Below are 21515 nucleotides of genomic sequence, written 5' to 3' on the forward strand. Positions count from 1 at the left end.
TCGTAAAAACAATGCTGTACCTCAGGGACATTGTGGGTTAAATGTACTCTTTTGGATGGAGAACCAAATTGAGTTATTATAACTTTATTTTCATGAGGAGATGCATTATGGGTTCCAATGACAGTGTATAAAACCACCCATAGAAGGCCCTCAATAAATGGTAGCTCTCGTTAAGATAGACTGTCAAGTTAAACTGCTGGGACGTAATCAGTGTTCAATTGCTTAGGAAGCTGTTTGCTGACTCATTCATACTACGTTCATGGAAGCATCATGTTTATATTGGACAATTGCTTTGAGATTCTTCTACTGATGCGAGAAGGAAATCTGGAGAAAGATTGGACAACCTCACTGGGAGAGCCTTGACCTCTTGGGGTCCTGTCAAGACAAATGCCTCCTGTGGTTTTAGAATTCATGAAGCAAACTGTCCCCTAACCATTGCCAGTCAGTAATATAAACAGCTGACCCTGCCTGAACTCTCAGCTCGAAGGATATAGAGTTAAAATTCCTGGTGCAGGAGGATTAGGAAGCTGAGTGGAATGGTCTTCTCAACCTTCAGGCCTTCTTCCTTCATATGCTTCCAGCACCCATTCAATTAATTAATAACCTTCCATTTCAGGACAGAAGATCCCAGTAGTTTCAGAAACCATGTTTAGTCTATGGAATCTGTCCATTGTTGAAGAGATTTTGAGGTCCTTGGAGAGGCCTGGTCTCCTAACAAAAATGGCTGCTTTAGGGCCGGGGATTTAGCTCAGTGGTGGTGCCGCCTGCCCCACAAGCACAAGGACTCGAGTTTGATCCCTGGTACCAAAAAAAAAAAAGGCCGCTCCTGATAAAAACATGACTTTTGTAACTTTCCTGTACATATAGGTAAGGAAAAGAGGGGCCCATCACTCCATTTGTCTGTATCCATTCTTCCATCTTTCTTCCTTATCTGACTTCTTCCCTCCTCCTATTCTTCATTCACTCAATCTTTGCTGAACCCCTGTTGTTACTGAGACATTGTCAATACAGAATCAGATCAGATGTGTCCCCTCAGTAAGAAAGACATGTCCCCTCACCTTGAAGAAAGGGTGCACACAAATTCCCAGAAGTTCAAGAAAGTGTCCCTGGTACATTCATCTGAGAAAGGGTGGGTACAAAGGCAGAGTCCAGGCCCATGGCTATATGGGGATGGAGGTGGTCACAAAGGCTTCAAGAAGAGCAGATTTGAGAATTGTGTCCCTATAACCTGCCAAATTGAAATCATCCCTTGAAAGAGAGAAATAGCACCTCTCCGTGTTTGGACAAGATTTCCAGTAGCCACTTATGCTCTGGATTTGTTGCAGCATCTGATTATGTTAAAGTTTATATAATCAAATCACCTGCAGAAATTATGTATTGTGGTAGGATGTGTCTAAGTAGAACCCTTGGTTTCAGAATGAATCTGCTTATTCTTTACTGCTAGAGAATAGCTTTAATAGTTCCAACGTACTTTACTTGTTTGAAAAAAACCTATTTGTTTTGAAATTATAGATCCACAGAAAGTTGTAGAAATAAACATAAAACTGTACAGGGAGGGCCCATTTACATTTCACCTAGCTTCCCCCAGTGATGACATCTCATAATTACAGTAGCTACATATTTACTTTTGTCTTGAAGCTGAAAAGTACGAAATATAGTTAATGTACAAAGGATATGTAGCCTTTTTTCTGGTATGAGCTAAAATTTACTTAGTTTTTGTTAGACCAGACCACTTAGTATTCTTTGTAAACTGCAGTTAGATTTTCCAGAGAATGTTTAATTAATGCATAACCCCGGGGGTAAGTTAAATTCTAATATTTGTACCATGTTGATAAGTTTTAGAGATCACAGTGATATCATATAAACATGTTTTAATTTCAATGCTACTAGATATTAGGGTGAGTTTTTTTTTTTAAAACAGGTAAAATCTGTATCCTAGTGTGAAGAGAATCTTGTGTACAGTGAGCCCTTGTACATCTCTTTGTTCCACACACACCCCTACTTCTGTATGTACTTCTGTATGTACTACTTCTGTATGTACATGTGCTTATTTGGTATTTATATACTTCACATTTCTACTTCAGGCAAGTATTTGAGATAGTTATTCACTTTTGTATACTAATGAATGAATGTGATATAAAAAACATTGACATTAGTTTTATAAAGAAATGTACCATGACTGCTTGCCACATAGTAGGTATTTAATAAGTGCTTAATTAATTCTTTATTACTCTAAGGAGATGTTTTAATCTTTGACAGATTAAAATTTCTGAATCTTGCTTTTTTCTTACTCTGATGTATTTTTTCATATAGAATTTGGTTATGGAAATGTCTAAACTTTCTTAGATCTTTCCTTAGGGTAATGCAGCCTATCAAGAAAAGAATTCCAACAATTAGATTGGTTGATATTTTGGTTTAAACATTTTACCTCAAAGAAGAAAACTGATAGTTATATAGAAATGTCTTGCTGCATATTTAAATTTGAAAACATCTTTACCATTCCCAGAACTTACAAAACCTTAAAAGTAGTTTTTCAAAAAGATTTTTTAAAAAACTTTTCATTAGAAAATTTCTAACATATGCAAAAGTAAGAATAGTATAATAGCCGGGTGTGGTGGTACACTTCTGTAATCCCAGCACTCAGAAGGCTGAGGCAGAAGGATCACCATGAGTTCAAGGCCAACCTGGGCTAGATAGTGAGTTTGAGCCTAGCCTGAGCTATACAGTGAGACCCTGTCTCAAAAAAAAAAAATATATATATATATATAAATAAATAGAGAAAGGAAAAATATAATCAACCCATATGTACTGATCACCCAGCTTTAGCAGTTATCACTCTATGGCAGTGGTGGTGAACCTATGGCACATGCGTTATTTGTTTTTCTTTTAAGACAAAAATGTTAATGTATGAGTTGGTTTTTTTGCAGTTTAGGCACTCATCTCTGAAAGGTTTTCCATCACTGCCCTATGGTCAGATTGTTAAAATTTTAGCCTTATACATTCCTCTCCTATATTATCTTGTAGGAAATCCCAGATGATATACAATTTCGTACATAAATATTTCAATGTGTCAATAAAAGGGTATCTTAGAATACCATTATCACCAACACTCAAAATTGTGACAGTTCCTTAAAATAATTAAACATATGGTCAATGTTCACTTTCCCCTAATAGTCTTCTCTTTTGGGATGCAATTTGTTAGTGTGAATCTGGATCCAAATAAGGAATATGCATTGTGATTAGCTGAATTGTCTTGGGTTTCTTTGAATCTCTAGCTTTCTCCTTCTTGTCTCTTTTTTTCCATGCAATTTTTTTTCTGAAGAAACTGAGCTCCTTTATTCATTAGTTCCTCACAATCCCGCCTGTGCTAATTTGATATCTGCAATGTCATTTAATCTGTATTCCTATGAATTAATAATTAGGTCCAGGGACTTGAATGAACTGAGGCTTGAGATACACATAGAAATATACACATACACACATTCATATATTTTTGCAAATCTTCTGCCTGGCTGATGAAAGATAGTCCTCCTGGGTGCTTACAATGTCTGGCTATATTTCCTTTTGAGTACTAGTGGCCAGTGGTGATTGTCACCTGGACCTACTCACTCAGGGCTTACAAAGTGGCATGAGCCAAGATTTTTAAAAAATTGAAATAGGTGTGTATTCAATCAACAGTCACTCCCTGCCCCCCAAAAAGTGTTTAGTAAATAAAGCTTTTAAAAACTGAAATATTCAAGTCTTTGTGTCAGTAGTGCAGGCAGAGTCTTGGGATTTTAGGGATAGAGAGGAATTTAGAGGTCATTTAACTTGTTGTCAGATGACCACACTCAGGCCCAATATAATTAAGCTTCTCATGTGGCCTGGCTTATGAGTGAGAAGGCCAAAATGGCACACAGTTCTTCTACACACACTCTGGTGTTGCCTCTGTTGCACAAAGGGGTCATCTTTCGGCGAGTATCTGACAAATTTCAAACCTGGCTAAAGTTAAGCTTATTTCTTATGATCACAAATCATGATTAATTAATTGCCTTTTCATTCATAATTGTGCACATGCTACTACTGACTAATGTGAAATAGAGATAATCTTTGAGTGCTGTAATCACAGAGTATCCTGTGCCTGTTAAGAGTTATTTAGTGGCAAAGAAATCCAGATACGAACCTTGTCCAATTTTAGTTTCACAGATATTTTGTCTCACATTTAAGATATAAATGTGTCTTCCCTTTTAACATATTTTGATATTACTTAATTTCAAATAATTGTTGTAAAACTAAAAATATTTCTGTGTTTAAAAAAATCATAAGCTGAGTGTGGTGGCCCACGCCTGTAATCCCAGCACTCAGGAGGCTGAGGAAGGAGGATTGCCATGAGTCTGAGGCCAGTCTGGGCTACATAGTGAATTTAAGGCCAGCCTGAACTACATAGGAAGACCCTACCTCAAAAAAAAAAAAATCATAAAGCTACGGGAGTGTTTTCATTTCCCGTAATCTCCAGAGGGAAAAAGTTTGCATTTTCTTTTATAACCATTAGTAACCATAGGTTTTCAGTTTGAATTTAATTTTTCACTTTCAGAATTCCTTACATTAAAAAGTTTAGGTTCTGATACATTAGTGACACATCAAGCTAAGGCAAAGATGAAGGAGGCTTTTTAAAACACACTGCTATATACAAAAATGTTCTTTCATCAGGTATAAAAATTGAATTTCTCAGTGGCCCCCGCCTATGAAAACAAAAACTATGTTGAGAAACTATTCTGAGACATCCCAACACCTCTTCTTTTCAGTATTTAATGACATTTGTTTTGTGATTTATGAATTTTCTATCAGCAATGAAGATCAATCAGCAAATCGATAATACAGAGTTTCAGGCAAAGTTTGATGTTAGCATTATTAGTGCATGATTTTATGTTTGAATTTTAAAATTCTTACTCCAATAATGTTTGCTGCCTTCAAATACTAATACTTAATAGTGACAGTAAACCTCACTCATATTCAGAATGATCTTTTCAGTTGCCTGACTCTTGCTGTTCAGATGGAAAGCCTGTGTGTCCTCAGCCAGCCTAGGCTCCAGTGCAGATTGTCTTGCTGCCGGTACACAGGGAGACCTTGTAGACAGGCTTAATAATTCAGAGAATCAGGGCCCTGGTCTACTTAAGGGATTCTCAGACTTGGTCCTGGAGAAGAACACATGGAAGTTCTGTTGTACTTGGAGGAACTTTGCCAAAATAATTTATTTTTTCCCCTACACTTACTTTTTATGACATGGAGAGGACTGGTGCTGTTAAGATTTTAGAGGGTTTGGCTCACAAAACAGCTGTGATCCTTAGATGTAATGTTGACTTAATCACTGAAGTTAAGGAGAGTGAAAATTTGTTCGAATACAAACCAATATTAATTTGCTCTGCTTTTTTTGCAAACTCTTTTTTTTTGGTACCGGGGATCAAACTCGGGACCTTGCACTTGCGAGGCAGGTGGCAGAACCACTGAGCTAAATCCCCAGCCTGGTTTTTAAAAATATGTTAGTCCATGTTTGTAGTACATAATGATTGCATTCATCATGGGGAGTACATAACACATCTTAATTTTTTATTCCCTACACTTCCCTCCCTCCCTCCATCTCTTGATTCCCTTCCCATTCAAGAAAGATATGTCTCCCTACTTCCTATTATCTTTGATTTTGGTCTTTATTTATATTTTGGTTCTCTCATATAAGAGAAACCATGTAATATTTAAGTTTGTGTGTCTGATTTATTTCACTTAACATTATGGTCTTGCTATGCTTTTTTCATCCACGTTTTCAAGAGCTGCAAGTCCAACAAGAACATTTAAAATATTTTGTTGCTTCTCTAGATAGCCAGTGATTTGAATAGGTTTTTGCTTTTACTGGTTGCAGCACATCTGTCAAGAAGGGCAGACTTCAAATTAAAGGTATACAACCATGCCTGGGCGACACAGAAATTGGAAATATCTGACTCCATTTAAGTGACAAGGTTGAGACTGACACTGTGATTTCCACCCCCCCCCTTTTGATGGCACTGTGGGTTGAACCTAGGACCTTCATATGGATCTATATCCCAAACCTTTAAAAAATTTTTTTTTGAAACACGGTCTCACTAAGTCCCTAAGTTGCCCAAGATGGGCTCAAACTTGGAATCCTCTGTCTGAACCTCCCACAGTGCTGGGATTACAGACGTGCACCACCACACCTGGCTTGGTTTTTCCATTTTTATATGGAGACAAGTTGTACTCTTCCCTCTTGGTTCTACTCTCTGTAAATATAGCCTACCCTTTTCAAGCCTCACTTACTATGAAGCTGTATGACTGGCCTGCAGTTTGAGTATTTAATTCACAAGCCACAGTAGACTGTATTTCTCTAGTAATGCATTTATTAATTGAATTTACCTTTAGCAAATCATTTTATCTGCTGGTGGTACTTTTTGTGAGGCCTGTGTGTGTTTGTGTGTGTTGGTGGGTGGGTATGAGTAAACTCAAACTGGGGCACTGTGTGCATATTCTGTGTGCTTACTTGTGGTTTGAAAGATATTTGGGCTTTAGCCATGTGTTCAGTCTTATGATATTGATGACTTCTACTTGTAACAAAAAATTGACACTGACATTGGGTGAGTCCTATGTCCTCATGCTTAAGTACAGTCTCATAACTGATATGGCAAAACCTCAATTAAGATATTTCAAGAAATATATAGGGTTTTCTGGTGTTGTCAGGGCTAAGCAGAAACTTCCCTACATTGATATGGATGCCAGTATTGCTTTCAAATCTCTGGTGAAACTTCCCCTGTACTATATTAATACATTTTCTTACTTAAAGGTACCGAGGATGACAAATCTTTTATTTATTTATTTTCATGGCGCTGGAGATCAACCCCAGGGCCTTGTGTATGCTAGGTAAAGGCATTACTACTGAGCTAGCTCTCAGCCCTACAAATCTTTTAAAGAGAATTCGGTGTCTTGTTTAAAATCTTGGGGCTTAAGTATTAGTCTCTGTCACATGGGGGCCTGGGGTAGAAGATAAAGGATAATGGGCCTAGATCTGTATTATATTTAGATCACGCTTTCCAAAAAGAAGATGGTGCTGTACAGTGGAGTTAATGAAGAGTTCAATGAATCGGATCGCCTGTGGTTAATTGAGGTTTTCCTATTCTTCAGTTACAGTATTGAAATGGCTTCCAGGTTTTAACTTGGCACAATATGCATGCCAGTCATTTGCAGAGATAAATCCAATTCTGGGTGTTCTTTGCCATCATGGCTGCATGGGGACTTTGGGCTCATTCTGTAACATTCTGAAATTCTGCCTAATGGTCTCTAATTAATTGTGTGGATGAAGCTCTTGCAGTGGATTCATTGAAGGCAAGTTCAGTTAAAGACTCTTCCTCTTCCTTCTTTTGCCATCATTTGCTTCCCCTTCCCCCTCTCTTGTTTTTCTCTCCCCTTCTCTTCTCTCATTCACTGTCAGGAAAGACTACCTTTGAAGGGCCAATTCTGTACCGAGCTGCACCGGGAAAGACGGAGGGCCACAGACGCTATTACAGTGAGTGACCTTAACAGCAGGAAGCAATTGTAAAGATAAGATCTGGGTGCTTGTATTTTTTGGTGCAGCTGCCCCTTCCTGAGCTGCTCATGCTTATGCCAAGTGTCTGCGTGAATTTCTAATCCAAGGACATGGACTTATTTACCTATGATAAGTTTCATTTCCTTGGTGTGTGCTGTAAGAGCATTCCTACCACTAGCCCCTGATGCTTTCTTGTTTGCTTTCTGCCTCTGCCATGTATGTGACATGCATGCATGAACCAGGTGTGCAGAGAAGGGAGAAGTAGTGTTTGTTATGGCACATGTATTTGTACCAATATTTGTGGGCTTATGGGGTGGTTGAAGATGGCTTCCAGCCAAGACATCAACCTCTCATGGTTATTGCTTTTTCTGAGTGGGTCACTGAAAACCAATAAACCATTTTGCCATTGCGTGGTTCAAAAGATAAGATTTTGGCATGAAAGTCCATGCCAGAAATGGTGTTTTGCTTGGCTCATTCAGCTAATCACCACACGGCAGACTTCTTTTGGTAGGACCAATTCATAGCCTTTTGTGTTGTGAAATAAGGCTGCCAAAAGTTGAGGGGAAGGAGATGGATAAATTAATTCCATGTTTCCCTTAGAACAGTTCCTGCTAAATAGTAAGCAGGAGTAGATATGTGTGTGTTAAATTAAAAACAATTAAGAATGGCTCTGATCAGTGCTGCAAGAGTAGGGTAAATTACACAAAAGTGAACAGTTACCGAGCTAATTGGAGGACTTTTAAACTTGGAAGGAAGAGCACGCACCTTATGTGCCTATACACATATGCATACTTACACGTGTACACAGACATAACGAAAGAGAAGGTTCAGACATGAATACCAAAACCATGCTTCACAAACTATCTGGGTACAGTTTACCTTTTCTTCTATCCACCACGGACAGATGCATGGTTCTTCTGCTGACTGTATTACACATGCAGTGTGCTGCCTGTGCTTCAGTAGGGGAGTTTAACAGTGACTGAATTGGCCTGTGCCCTGCTGACCTAGATGCAGCTACTGCCCACATGTCTGGAAGTCACACTACTGCACACTGCTAAAATGCAAAAGGCATTTTCAAAGATGCACACTTTTTGCACTCATCTCATCATATATTAGTAAAAACCCCTTCATAAACGGTGCCTCAGTCCACCTTCCACTCTCTGGGTTGCACTGCCCAAGAGTGTCCTCAGAGTGGCCTCTGGGTATGACCTGGAAGCATTTTTACTGGGACAATGCGTGTGATGGACACCAGTAGATAAAGACAGCACCAAACAGATGGGAAACGGAAGTTGCTTTTCTTTCCTTCCAAAGGGAAGGAACTCGATTTTGAGTTTTTCACCATTGCAGGTATTTAGCTATTTAATTTATGTACTTCAAAATGACTCAGGCAGCCAGAATTTCTGGAAGAAAAATCTGCCGTGTGTTTCCTTCCCAGGTCATGCTTGTGTGGTTGAATGACTGTGCAGTCTCTCTCAGTATAGAGTATTTCTCACAGTGGTTAATATAAAGTTATTAAGATAAGCCTGAAGGCAGCAAAACCCTAAAACTGGAAGCTCAGTAAATTTAGGATGGCAGTGGTTGAAAATAGTATTCTAGCTATGGAAAATGACAGAAGAACCCTTTGAATTCTTTTCTCTGAAGAGCTAAAACATACTTCCCCTAATCTGTTTGCCCTGCTGCCTTCTCGTGGTGATGGTCAGGGTGGTGGGGCTGGTGGTGGTAGGAGGAGGGAGGAGGGTGGTGATGCTTTCTTTCCACTAACCATTTTTTTATTTCACTCTCAAACGGTTCTTTCCAAACCAGAAAAGAATATACGAGCCACTTACCGCATAGAAAGAATCCATACAGCAAAATGAGAACACGTTAAGGGGGAAATAACACAACATTTAGACTCCAAAATTAAATCTCCAGCAAAGATATTTCCAAAAACAATGAATAGATAAACACACGGATAGCTAGTCCAGGGGCTTCTCCATGTTTGCACACTCCCATCCAGTTCTGGGAGCTGCAGCTGACCCTCTGATTGTAGGCTTCTCGTCATTGTTCTGTCCTCTGTTCTTGCTCACAAATGCTGTTCTTTAGTTAATTAAAATGTGCCCCAGGGACCTTCCCCCCTTCCCACCTTTTTGGCTTAGAAATACCCTTTTATGGAAAACAGCAACAGCAACAGCAACAGCAACAGCAACAAAAGAAACCATTGTTTTAAGGATTTGATTTTGAAACTTGTTAGCAATTTATAATGACCTTTGTATATTTTATCTGTTTTCATTTAATAGCTTCTTCCTGCACTGAGGCTTCAGATATGAATGACTGCAGCACTTTATGATATTTTATGTGAGCAATTATTTGGTGTATCATTCTTATGGACTAGGAGGTCACCTGACCTGTAGGAAGATAATGCATGATTGGCTAATAGAGAACAAAATTTGATTACATACTTTCATCCCAAGAGCATTGTTATGATCAGGAGATATGTAGTAAATGGTTAGGAACTGTCCTATACATCTAGAGGCTTTGAGAGAAAGTTTAATGACAGAATTTAGTATTCCATAAAATATCCTTTGAATCCTGCCATTTGATGGCATAATTGATATACTGACCATCAAAGAAAGAATGTATACCTAGACATTAACTAGACATGAATAGGCTCTTCCTTTTAGGAATATGATTATATGCAGAGTCTGGGGATAAAAGAATTTGGGGAGGTAAGTGTCCATATTGTCTTACTGATAATTATTTTATGCCTCTCAGCACATGCCACAAGAGATCAAAGGAAGAGTATCCTTTCCCCACTGTTCTTCTTTGAAAAGGAGCCCAACTTCGGAAAGATGTTGCTGTTAAAGGAGGGAAGAAGAGCCATAGAATTGGAAGATTCTGGTTTCTGGGAGGGCAGCTTTCATTCCCTCTTTTAAAAAACAACACCATCATCTTGCTAGTGAAGCTGTCTTATTGTCAAGTTTGGTTTAATGCTTTCCTACAGAAACATGTCTGCATGCATTTATTCCTTGTGAAGCCATCCAAAGAGATTTAATTCTTTGGCAGTCATAATTGTGTGTAGTTTCTTTAATTGCTAATTTGTTTAAATCACTTTTAGCTTTACAGCTTCCCTTTAGGAATGTTACTTTCAATGCTAATTGCTAATTGACATGAGTCAGAGTGATTGGAGGTATAGTATATGGTACTGACTGGGTGGGGAGGTGAGGAAGGGAGTGGGGAGGGTTGTCACTGCACAGTTTATAGCCAAATTTAGATTGGAACCATGCTCTGGCTGAAGACGGGTGAAATATCCTATGCACAGAGATATGTAATTAGATTTTCTGAAAAGTTATTTTGATTTACTGCTTAAACTAAAGACTGGGGTAAGGAGATCAAACAAAACTCAGAGCCAGCCAAACTCAACATACTCCACACACCAAATACCAGAGCTCAGTGCAAGTTGTCTTCTACCCGGTAACACATTTAGAGGTGGCTCCTGGTTGACTGTGAAGTTCTTCAGGGCTCTGGCTGATTTCTGAGCTCTTTCTCTCCCCGTCCCCCTCTTGACAGGCTTAAGGGAGACCACAGGCTCCGAGAGTGATGGGGGTGATTCAAGCAGTACCAAGTCCGAAGGTGCCAATGGGACAGTGGCAGCTGCAGCCATCCAGCCCAAGAAAGTTAAGGGAGTGGGCTTTGGAGATATTTTCAAAGACAAGCCAATCAAACTAAGACCAAGGTCAATTGAAGTAGAAAATGACTTTCTGCTGATAGAAAAGGTATGTTCAACAGTTTCTGTTTTATTTCAACATAATGTGAAATATCCAAAAGTACATTGTGGGGTTTGGCATCAGACTTCTGATGCTTCTCTTGAGGTCTTTTGTGTCCTCATGTACTTACTAGCTGTTTGCCCTCTCTCCTTTTTAGCTTTCTCTCTCTGTGGGAATGGCTTCCCTTGAAAAGCTCATGCTCTAGTTTTGTTGCTTTCTTACTTACCAATCTCCTCTTGTGTTAGTCTGCTTTCTATCTACTACCTGAGATGTTTTTAATTTTAATTTTTATTGGTACATACTTGCAGTACATAATGATTACATTCCTTCAGAGGAATTGGTACATGTACATAACACATATTAATTCTTTTTTCATCCTCTTTGCCTTGCTTCCCTTTCTGAGATAATTTTATAAAGAGAAAAGGCTTATTTTGGCTCAAAGTTTTGGAGGTTCTAGTCCATCACGGGTTGGCCCCATAGCTTTGGGCTACAGTGGGCATGCATGGAGGGGCAAGATTTGCTCACAGTGTGAACCAGAGAGCAAAGAGAGAGGGAAAAAGAGAAGGGTCCTACAGTCTCCTTCAAGGGCTTGCCCTCAATGAGCTAAGGACCTCCTACACAGCCCTACCTCTCAAAGGCTCCACCACTTCCCAATAGCAACAACCTTGGGACCAAGCATTTAACACATGGGCTATTGGAGAGGATTCAAGATTCCAACTAGGGAATATTTCTCAGGATGACTTTTCAGGTGACCCACACTTTTCCATCTCCTTCCGCAAGGAACACCTCATACCTGGACCCAGCTAAACACATGACTCTGACGCTTTTCAGGCCCTAACAACCCTTCTCCCTATACATTTCTGTAATATTTTGGGCTTGGGTGTGTTGACTGTGGTTCTGCAGTAGAAAAAAAAAGAATTATGCGTTCTTTTCTCTAAGAGTTAGGTGGAGTTGATTTCAGACTACTGAAAGGAAGTCTTCTGCAGTGTGAATGCTGGAGACAGCCTGCATTGTGACTCCCTGGGTTGTTCCCATCAGAAAGCTGGCTGTTTTCTTTTGCCTCTGGTTCTGGGTTGGCAAGAGGCAGACATTGTGTTGCTGCTGAGTACGCGGTTGCCATGGCAACACACTTAGAGCCATCATCGCTTGTGGCTGCTGATGACGTCTACTGTGGTACACTTCTAAGCATCACAGTCTTGCTTAGGAGTTGATAAATTCTGTGGAATTTTCCAAATTATAATAGGCTACACTCGTGCTGTGTTTAAGGAATGTTTGTTAATTTGATTTAGTGCTGAAACTTTTGCTTTGATGTTTTCGCCAGCGGGTTTGGGGAATGGGATATTGGCAACATCTCCATTGTAGGCTTATCAGTGGCTTCTAAATGTTTTTCATTTTTCATGAGATGAAATATTAAAGGTTGCATCATCTTCTGCAACTGTAGAACTTCTACCCTTCCCTGGCCCCTGCACACTTGCCCGCCCAGATGCATTAGGAACAGATTCTGAAAAGAAAACTTTTGGACACTCACTTTATCCCCTCACAGATGAATAAGGGAATAGGGGAAAATACCCAGAAACTAAAGACTAGTTTATTTGAACTTCTCCTTTGTTGAAGCTTCTCTGAGCCAGCATTGTTTCTTTCAATAATCCATATATGACGTTTCTCAAGATATGAAAATAGTATCCTAGCTTGAGAGCTCACTTCTGTTTTTCATGGTCACATTCAGATTCCTGTAAGCTTGTACAAAAGAATAAGTTCCTATCTTGGAAAGAAACAATAGTTGGAGTTTTTCTCCATTTTATTCAGGTGTTTGAAATGAATATAACCATTGAATCAATAAGCAAATAGTTTATTCCCTTTATTTCTCTCATGACTCTTGGTCTTTTTCTTCTCTGTGTAAGAGGACAGTGTGTGTGTGTGTGTGTGTGTGTGTGTGTGTATAACTTCTAAAGTTGCTTTAGTATTTGTTTTAACTGCCAATAATGAGTTATTAATAATAATATCAGTTTCAAGTACAGTTCTTTCATTTGTTTCCTTACTTTTGAGGTGAGAGTCTCACTGTGTGCCCCAGACAGATCTTGAACTCTTAGGCTCAAGCATTCCTGCTTCAGCCTCCCAAGTGCTAGGACTATAGGCCTGTGCTCTATGCCTAGCTACTCCCGAGTTTATTTTTTAGCACACTATTTCCTGAACCCCAGAGCTGTTTGTTTAACTTCCTACTTCAGTGTCTTCACCTGGATATCTTAAATCCACATCAGTTTGTCAGAGCCCGAAGTCCTCATCATCCCCACCTCCACCCACAGCATTCCCTACCTCAGTTAAAGATAGTGCCATTACCTTCTCACTGCTCAAGACAAGCACTCTGGTATTGAACCTGACTGATCCATCAGTTTTGCCTCCAAAGTGTGTCCAGCATCTAACTCTCCACGTTTTGTCACCTCCATTGTTCCCTAGTAGGGCTTCCTGCTTCTCCCCACTGATGTACGCCATGTGCTCAGAGCAGTGCATGGTACATAAGCAGGTGCTCATAAGTATTTGTCAAATGAATAATATAAAAAACTGTGTTAACATAGATCTTCGAAGTTACTGGCATCTATAGAAGGAATGGACTGGATGGAATAATAACAGTTGCATAATTGAAAATACAACAGTTTATGGTTCAGTGCATCTTTGTTGAACAGGAAGATTTAATGCATTAGTATTGATGACATGAAGCATTAACTTCATCAGAGTTACGCAGTTCTTGTGCGTATGTATATGTATGTACATGTATGTGCATGTGCATCCTAATTTCTGATTTGTTTGCAAAATGAAACCATGTGCCAGAAACTGCCTTAAGCTACTCACTGTGAAGCCTCTGGGGAAAATGTAACCCCTCAGGACTTTTTTTTTTTTTACTGACTGTGAACAATTTTTACAATATCTATGAAGATTTGAAACTACCTCTGCCCCCTGCTGTTGGCACCACAGAAAATTGCATAGATTTATGGATCCATTATGTTATTGCACAACCAGACACAAGAACTGATGAGAGTGATGTTGTTTTATTAGTGTACAACCCGGTTCTCATCACCTTTTGAGGTGGTTTTGTGACCAAGATTTATGTTTAAGGAAGAAAATTTTCTTTGAGGATGGAGCTTGCTGTTTTGATTTGCAGAAGCACAAGCTAGATCTACTGTGGCACCATTTGGTCAGTGAGGCCCAAGCATGTCTCCTGCTTTGGCTAGGGCAATTGGCCTTCTGACATGGCTAGTTTGATAACTTGGATGAGGGAAAAAAGGAATTGGACAATAATTAACAACCATAAGCGTCATATTCTTTCTGTTGAGGATTGTGAAGTATTAAGACCTGCTTTTCTGCTTATCTTACCTGTTTTAATCCATATGACCCTGAGTTGATAATTAGAAGAGAGATTGCATAATGTCTCTTTACTAACAGTGAATAAAGAAATAGTGAATATAGGTATTCTTGCTTAAGATATAAGGAAGGAACCCATTTATGAATCTGTTTAATACTGCCAAGTGGATATACCTGTGAATGACTTGTGTAAATCACCATTTATCTGAAGTATTTATAGATGAAATTATATAATACCTACATTTGTTTGCAGTAGTTTAGAAGATAGAAGAATGGGTGGGGAATACAAGAGACAAGATTGGTTATGAGTTGATAATTGTTGGAACCAGGTGGTATATACATGGAAATCTGTTACATCCTATTTCTGTATCTTTTTGTTTTGTTTTTTTGGTACCGGGGATCAAACTTGGGATCTTCCGCTTGCGAGGCAGGCGGGGGCACCACTGAGCTAAACCCCCGGCCCTTTCTGTATCTTTTGGAAATTTTCTTTGATAAAGGTTAAAGAAAAACCTTGGAGAAAAATATAGCATTTACATCTGAGCTCAAGCCAGATGTGGTGGGATATGGTTGTAATCCCAGCACTTGGGAGGCTGAAGCAAGAGGATTGTTACAAGTTTGAGGCCAGCCTGGGCTAGCTACATAGTGAGTTCAAGACCAGCCTGAAATACACAATGAGACCTTGTCTCAAAAAACAAAACCAAACAAAACCAAAGAAACCCCCAAAACAGATTAGATGGGTATGGTATCATTTTCCTAGATGATTGACCTTGAAAATTGGCCTCAGTTAGGCCATCTATGAAATGGAAATACTCTTTTTACCTCTTGTACCTCACAGGACTTTTAAAAAGACAGATGTAGCTAAAAAAAAATATAAATTGTAAATGTGACTCATTAATACTGTGTTTACTCAGTGCTAATGATTTACTCGGCATTAGGGACACAGTGGTAAGGGAGACCAGATCACTGCTGTCAGGATCTGAAAAGCAAACAAACAATAATACCGCAGTGTAAGAAATGCCACCATCAGGGTGTGAACACAGTGTCCTGCCCTAAGAAGACTCCTTGGGCATGGCAGGAAGTGGTGAGTTGTTAGGGAGGTTGGAGAATGTGGGTTCATAGGTGCATTTACCCACTTCCTACAGGAAGTGATGTTAAAGTTGATACCACAGGGCCAGTAGGCATTTGTCAAGCAAAGGAGCATAGAGTTACCAAGGGGAGAAGAGCAACATATATAAATGTCTCTAAAGGGGAAAGATATAGCACAGATGGTGTGTAGAGCTGCAGCAGGAAATAGGGAAAGATGAGAATGAGGAAAGAAACAGGGCCTAGAGGAGTGGTGGCGAGCCTGTGATACAAATGCTGCAGTAGGCCATTTGTATCATTGAAAGCTCTAGAAGGCTCACCACCACCGGCCTAGACCATGAAGAACCTTGTGAGATTTGTTAGGAGTTTGGGCTTCATCTTGAGGGCAATGGGGAACTGAAAAAGTGTTTTAAGCAAGAAAGTGACATGAGACCATACCACCGCTCCCAGCACAGAGGAGGAAGCTTCCGGGCTGCCGTAGCACCGCTCCCAGCATGGAGGAGTAGGCTTCTGGGCTGCCGTAGCACTGCTCCCAGTGCAGAAGAGGCTTCCAGGCCTCCAGACCACCGCTCACAGCGCAGAGGAGGCTTCCAGGTCACTGTACCACCAGTCCCGGCACAGAGCAGGCTTCTGGGCCACTGTAGCACTGCTCCCAGTGCAGAGGAGGAAGCTTCCGGGCCACCATAGCATCACTCCCAGCACAGAGGAGGAGGCTTCCAGGCCACCGTAGCACTGCTCCCAGCACAGAGGAGGTGAGCTGTGCGGGCATCAGCAGCACAACCCCACCCCACACACATCGAAATGAGAAGACATGTAAACAAGTCTCAAAATCAGCCTTCCAGATCACGTACAGCAACCCCAAAGGGAAATGAGATGGAACACTCTGATGCTCAACAACCTGGACTCCCTGAACTGGCAATAAAAGAGGACCTGGAAAAAATGAAATCAGAAATAGTTTCTCAGATAATAGCAGAGATTGTGCCCCTAGTGCAAGACATGATTAATAAATCTAGAGAGGAGCTCAGGAACATGATGGAATCCCAACATAGGAAACAAATGGAATCCATAAAACAGATGCAAACAGATTTCCAGGAGATTAAAAACTCCATTGAAAGTCTATGCAGCAGAATGAGCCAATGTGAGGACAGAATTTCAGATATAGAAGATAAGATTGCAATTAGTGACCAGGAAAAGAAAAATTGCTTTAAAATTGTAAGTGATCATGGGAAATCAATCCAGCAGCTGCTAGACGATGCAAAGAAGAATAACATAAGACTGATTGGAGTCAATGAAGAAAGGAGAGAGTGCAGATGACATAAAAAAACTGTTCACAGAAGTAATGCCAGAAAACTTCCCAAGCAGGGGGAAAGAGCTTGACATACAGATAAGTGAGGCATATAGGACTCCAACTAGCCTTGATAAAAAAAATGTACACATAGGCATATAATTGTTAAGATTCCAGAAACTCAACAGAAGAACAAAGTTCTCCAAACAGTTAGAGAAAAGAAACAAATCACATACAAAGGAAAGCCCATCAGAATCACAGCAGATTTCTCAATGCAAACCCTCAAGGCAAGAAGAGCTTGGAGTGACATATTCCAAGCCCTAAAGGAAAACAGCCTCCAACCCAGATTGATGTACCCTGTAAAACTATCTTTCAAAATGGATGGCGAAATAAGATACTTTCATGACAGAGAGCACCTTAGCAACTTCATGAATACCAAACCAGCTCTCCAAAACATTTTAGACAATATTCTAGGAAAAGACAACGAAGATCACAACCCCAGGAAGCCCAGCAGGATGAATCCGTCAGGCGTGACAAGAAATTAAATGCAAAAGGGGAGAGTCCAACAAAAAGAAAAAGTCATGACAATGATAAGTCAATACGTATCAGTTATGACCATCAACGTTAATGGTCTCAATTCACCAATCAAAAGAAATAGACTAGCAGAATGGGTCAAGAAGCAAGATCCAACAATATGCTGCATAAAAGAAGCACACTTAATTCAAAAAGGAGCTCATAGAATGAAAGTTAAAGGGTGGAAAACAATACTCCATGTGACAGGAACCCGAAAAAAAGCAGGAGTAGCTATCCTCTTTGCAAGTGTGTTTCAAATCAACACTGATTGGGCTGGGAATTTAGCTCAGTGGTTCCACCACCAGCCTCACAAATGCAGGGACCCGAGTTCCATCCCCGGTACCAAAAACACACAAAAACACCCCAGCACTGATTAAGAGACACAAAGAAGGACACTACATCCTTGTAAGGGGAACAATCCAACATGAAGAGATGACAGTCATAAATATATATGCAACAAACGCTAGTGCGGCCAACTATATAAAACACTAATGGACATAAAAAGTCATATATGCACTAATACAATAGTAGTTGGGGACCTCAATACCCTACTCTCACAAATAGATCAACTAGACAAAAAATAAGTAATGAAATACTAGAACTCAAACCCTTGAACAAATGAACTTAACAGATGTTTACAGAGTGTTCCACTCCACAAAATCAGAATACACATTCTTTTCATCTGTACATGGCTCGTTCTCCAAAATAGGCCACATACTCGCTCATAAAACATGTTTAAGTACAAAGGAATTGAAGTTATCCCCTGTAGTTAGACCATAGTGCCATGAAATTGGAGATCAATAGCAAAAGAAACTGCAAAAATTTCATAAACGCATGGAAATTGAACAGCACACTTCTGAATAACCAGTGGGTCACAGAGGAAATTAAAGAAGAAATCAGAGAGTTCCTACAATTAAATGACAATGACAGTACAACATATCAGAATCTATGAGACACAATGAAAGCAGTCTTATGAGGGAAATTCATAGCAGTGAATACTCATATTAGGAAAACAGAACGAGCCCAATTAAACAACCTGATGCTGAACCTCAAGCTTCTAGAAAAAGAAGAGCAGGACAAAGCCAAAGCTTATACAAGGGAGGAAATTATAAAGATCAGAGGAGAAATCAGTGCAATAGAGACTAAGAGAACGATACAAAAAAATCAATGAAGCCAAGAGTTTGTTCTTTGAAAGAACAAACAAAATTGACAAACCCTTAGCCAACCTTATCAGAAAAAGGAAAGAAAAGGCCCAAATCCATGCAATTAGGAATGAAAAGGGTGTAATTACAATGGACCCAGCAGAAATCCAGAGGATCACCAATACCTATTTGTAGAACCTATATCACAATAAGATGGAAAACACAGAAGAAATGGACAGATTCCTAGACACGTATGAATTACCAAAGTTGAACAAGGAAGACCTACAAATTCTAAACAACCCAATATCAATCAATGAAATTGAAAATATAATTAAAAACGTACCAACTAAGAAAAGCCCAGGTCCTGATGGTTTCACTGAAGAATTCCACAAGACATTTATTTATTTATTTATTTATTTATTTATTTTTCTCTTAAGTTCTTTTATTGGGACATTTTAGGTATATAATTCGTTTCCATTTATCATTGGGTGTTTGTACCTGTACATGATGTATCTTGGTACTTATTTTTTCCCCATTACCTGTGCACCCTTCACCCCCTCCACCCTTCTCTATTTACATAGACATCATTTCCTTTTTTTTTTTCTCATAGTTTTTCCTTTCCCTTCTTTCCTTTCCCCTTTCTCTCCCTGTACCCCTACGTCTTTGGACATTTTTTCCTATTTCAAATTATCAATTATTCATTTTAATCATTTTAACCCTTATTTACAGTATCAGTTTCTCACACTAGAGAAACTATTTGGTATTTACACATGTGTGTCCTATTTATTTCACTTAAGAGTATGGCCTCAATATGCATCCATTTAGCTATATATGACTCTAGTTTTGCATTCTTTATGGCTGAGTAGTACTCCATTTTATAAAAAACCCACATCTTCTTTATCCAGTTTCCAGTTGATGGGCACTTGGGCTGCTTCCAAGCTTTAGCTATTACAAACTGTGTTGCTGTGAACATGGGTGCACATATATCACTGTGGTATGATTCTTTTAATTCTTTGGGGAAGATACCCAGCAGGAGAATAGCTGGGTCAAATGGGACCTCTAGCCCTAGTACTTTGAGGTATCTCCATACTGATTTCCACAGTGGTTGCACCAGTCTGCACTCCCACCAGCAATGGAGAAGGGTTCCTTTCTCCCCACACCCCCGCCAGCATTTGTTATTGGTTGATTTTTGATAGCAGCCATTCTTTCTGGGGTGAGGTGGAATCTTAGTGTTGTTTTCATCTGCATCTCTTGAATGACCAGTGATGTTGAACATTTTTTCATATATTTGTTTGCTGCTATTCTTTGTCTGAGAAATGTCTGTTCATTTCAGATGCCCATTCTTGAACTGGGTGTTTGAATTTGGGGGGTCTGATTTTTTTTAGTTCTTCATATATTCTAGATAGTAGACCTTTGTCTGAGGTACAGCTGCTAAAAAGTTTTTCCCATATTGTAGGTTGTCTGTTAGCTCTGTTGGTGGTTTCTTTTGCAGTGCAGAAGCTTTTTAATAAGATGAGATCCCAGTTGTTGATTCTTTGTGCTAGTTCCCGTGGTACTGAGGTTTTGTTCATGAAGTCTTTTCCTATGCCAATGTCTTCAAGAGTTCTACTTAACTTATCTTCCAGCAAGTTTAGTGTTTCTGTTTTAAGATTTAGATCTTTAATCCACTTCGATCTTATTTAGTGCATGGTGATAGGTATGAGTCTAGTTTTAATCTTTGGCAGGTTGAAATCCAGTTTTTCCAATACCATTCATTAAATGGGCTATTTTTCCTCCAATGATGTTAGTTGGCTCCTTTGTCAAAGATGAGGTGGCTGAGTATGTCTGGAGTTGCTTCTGCATCTTCTAATCTATTCCACTAATCCTCAGGTCTGTTTTTTTGCAAGTACCATGCTGTTTTTATCACAGTAGCTTTGTAGTATAGTTTCATTTTGGGGATTATGATACCACCAGCCATGTCTCTGTTGCTTAGAATTGCTTTTGCTATTCTAGGTCTCTTGTGGTTCCAAATGAATTTTTGGATTATTTTCTCTAGCTCTGTGAAATATATTGTTGGAATTTCAATCAGCATTGCATTGAATCTATATAGCAATTTTGGAAGTATAGCCATTTTCACCATATTGGTTCTTCCTACCCAGGAGCAAGGGATGTCTTTCCATTTTCTTGTATCCTCTTTGATCTCTTTTTTCAGAGTCCTGTAGTTTTCAGAGTAGAGGTCTTTTGCTTCCTTTGTTAGATTGATTCTTAGATATTTCATTTTTTTGGATGCTATTATAAAAGGAATTGTTTCCCTAATTTCTCTCTCAGTGAGTCTGTTATTTGTGTACAAGAAAGCTATTGTTTTTTGAGTGTTGACCTTCTACAAGACATTTAGAGAGGAACTACTGCCACTACTGTTTAAACTCTTCAATTAAATTGAAATGGAAGCAGTACTCCCAAATTTATTCCTGGAAGAAAGCATCACCTTGATCCCCAAAGCACAGAAAGACCCAACCGAAAAAGGGAAGTATAAGCCAATCTCACTAATGAACACAGATGCACAAATCCTTAATAAGATACTTGCAAATAGAATGCAGATCATCAAAATCATACACCCTGACCAAGTGGGATTCATCCCAGGGATGCAGGGATAAACATACGCAAAACAATGAATGGAATACACTATATCAATAGAGCCAAGGACAACAACCATATGATCATCTCAATAGATGCAGAAAAAGCATTTGACAAAATCCAACACGCATTTATGATAAAAACCCTACAAA

At 39.3% G+C, this 21515-nt stretch overlaps 1 protein-coding gene across 14 annotated transcripts in view; it reads left to right on the forward strand.

The window, feature by feature from the left end:
- Positions 1-21515, forward strand: part of Sh3kbp1 (SH3 domain containing kinase binding protein 1) — a 369672-nt gene that overhangs the window by 193394 nt on the left and 154763 nt on the right. For 9 of the 14 annotated variants that reach the window (XR_015444104.1, XM_087193653.1, XM_087193655.1 and 6 more), the window contains 2 exons: positions 7472-7546; positions 11114-11319. Coding sequence is in view for 13 of the 14 variants with exons in the window: in XM_087193653.1 (XP_087049779.1) it covers positions 7472-7546; positions 11114-11319 (281 nt within the window). In the remaining variant the exon portion in view is untranslated. The remainder of the gene's footprint in view (positions 1-7471; positions 7547-11113; positions 11320-21515) is intronic. The other 5 variants (XM_087193656.1, XM_087193657.1, XM_021245328.2 and 2 more) reach the window with 1 other exon arrangement.

This window comes from Heterocephalus glaber, unplaced genomic scaffold (assembly GCF_053883595.1).
Source record: "Heterocephalus glaber isolate CG9 unplaced genomic scaffold, H.glaber_assembly_v1.0 deba00001594, whole genome shotgun sequence".
Classification (NCBI taxonomy): Eukaryota; Metazoa; Chordata; class Mammalia; order Rodentia; family Bathyergidae; genus Heterocephalus; species Heterocephalus glaber.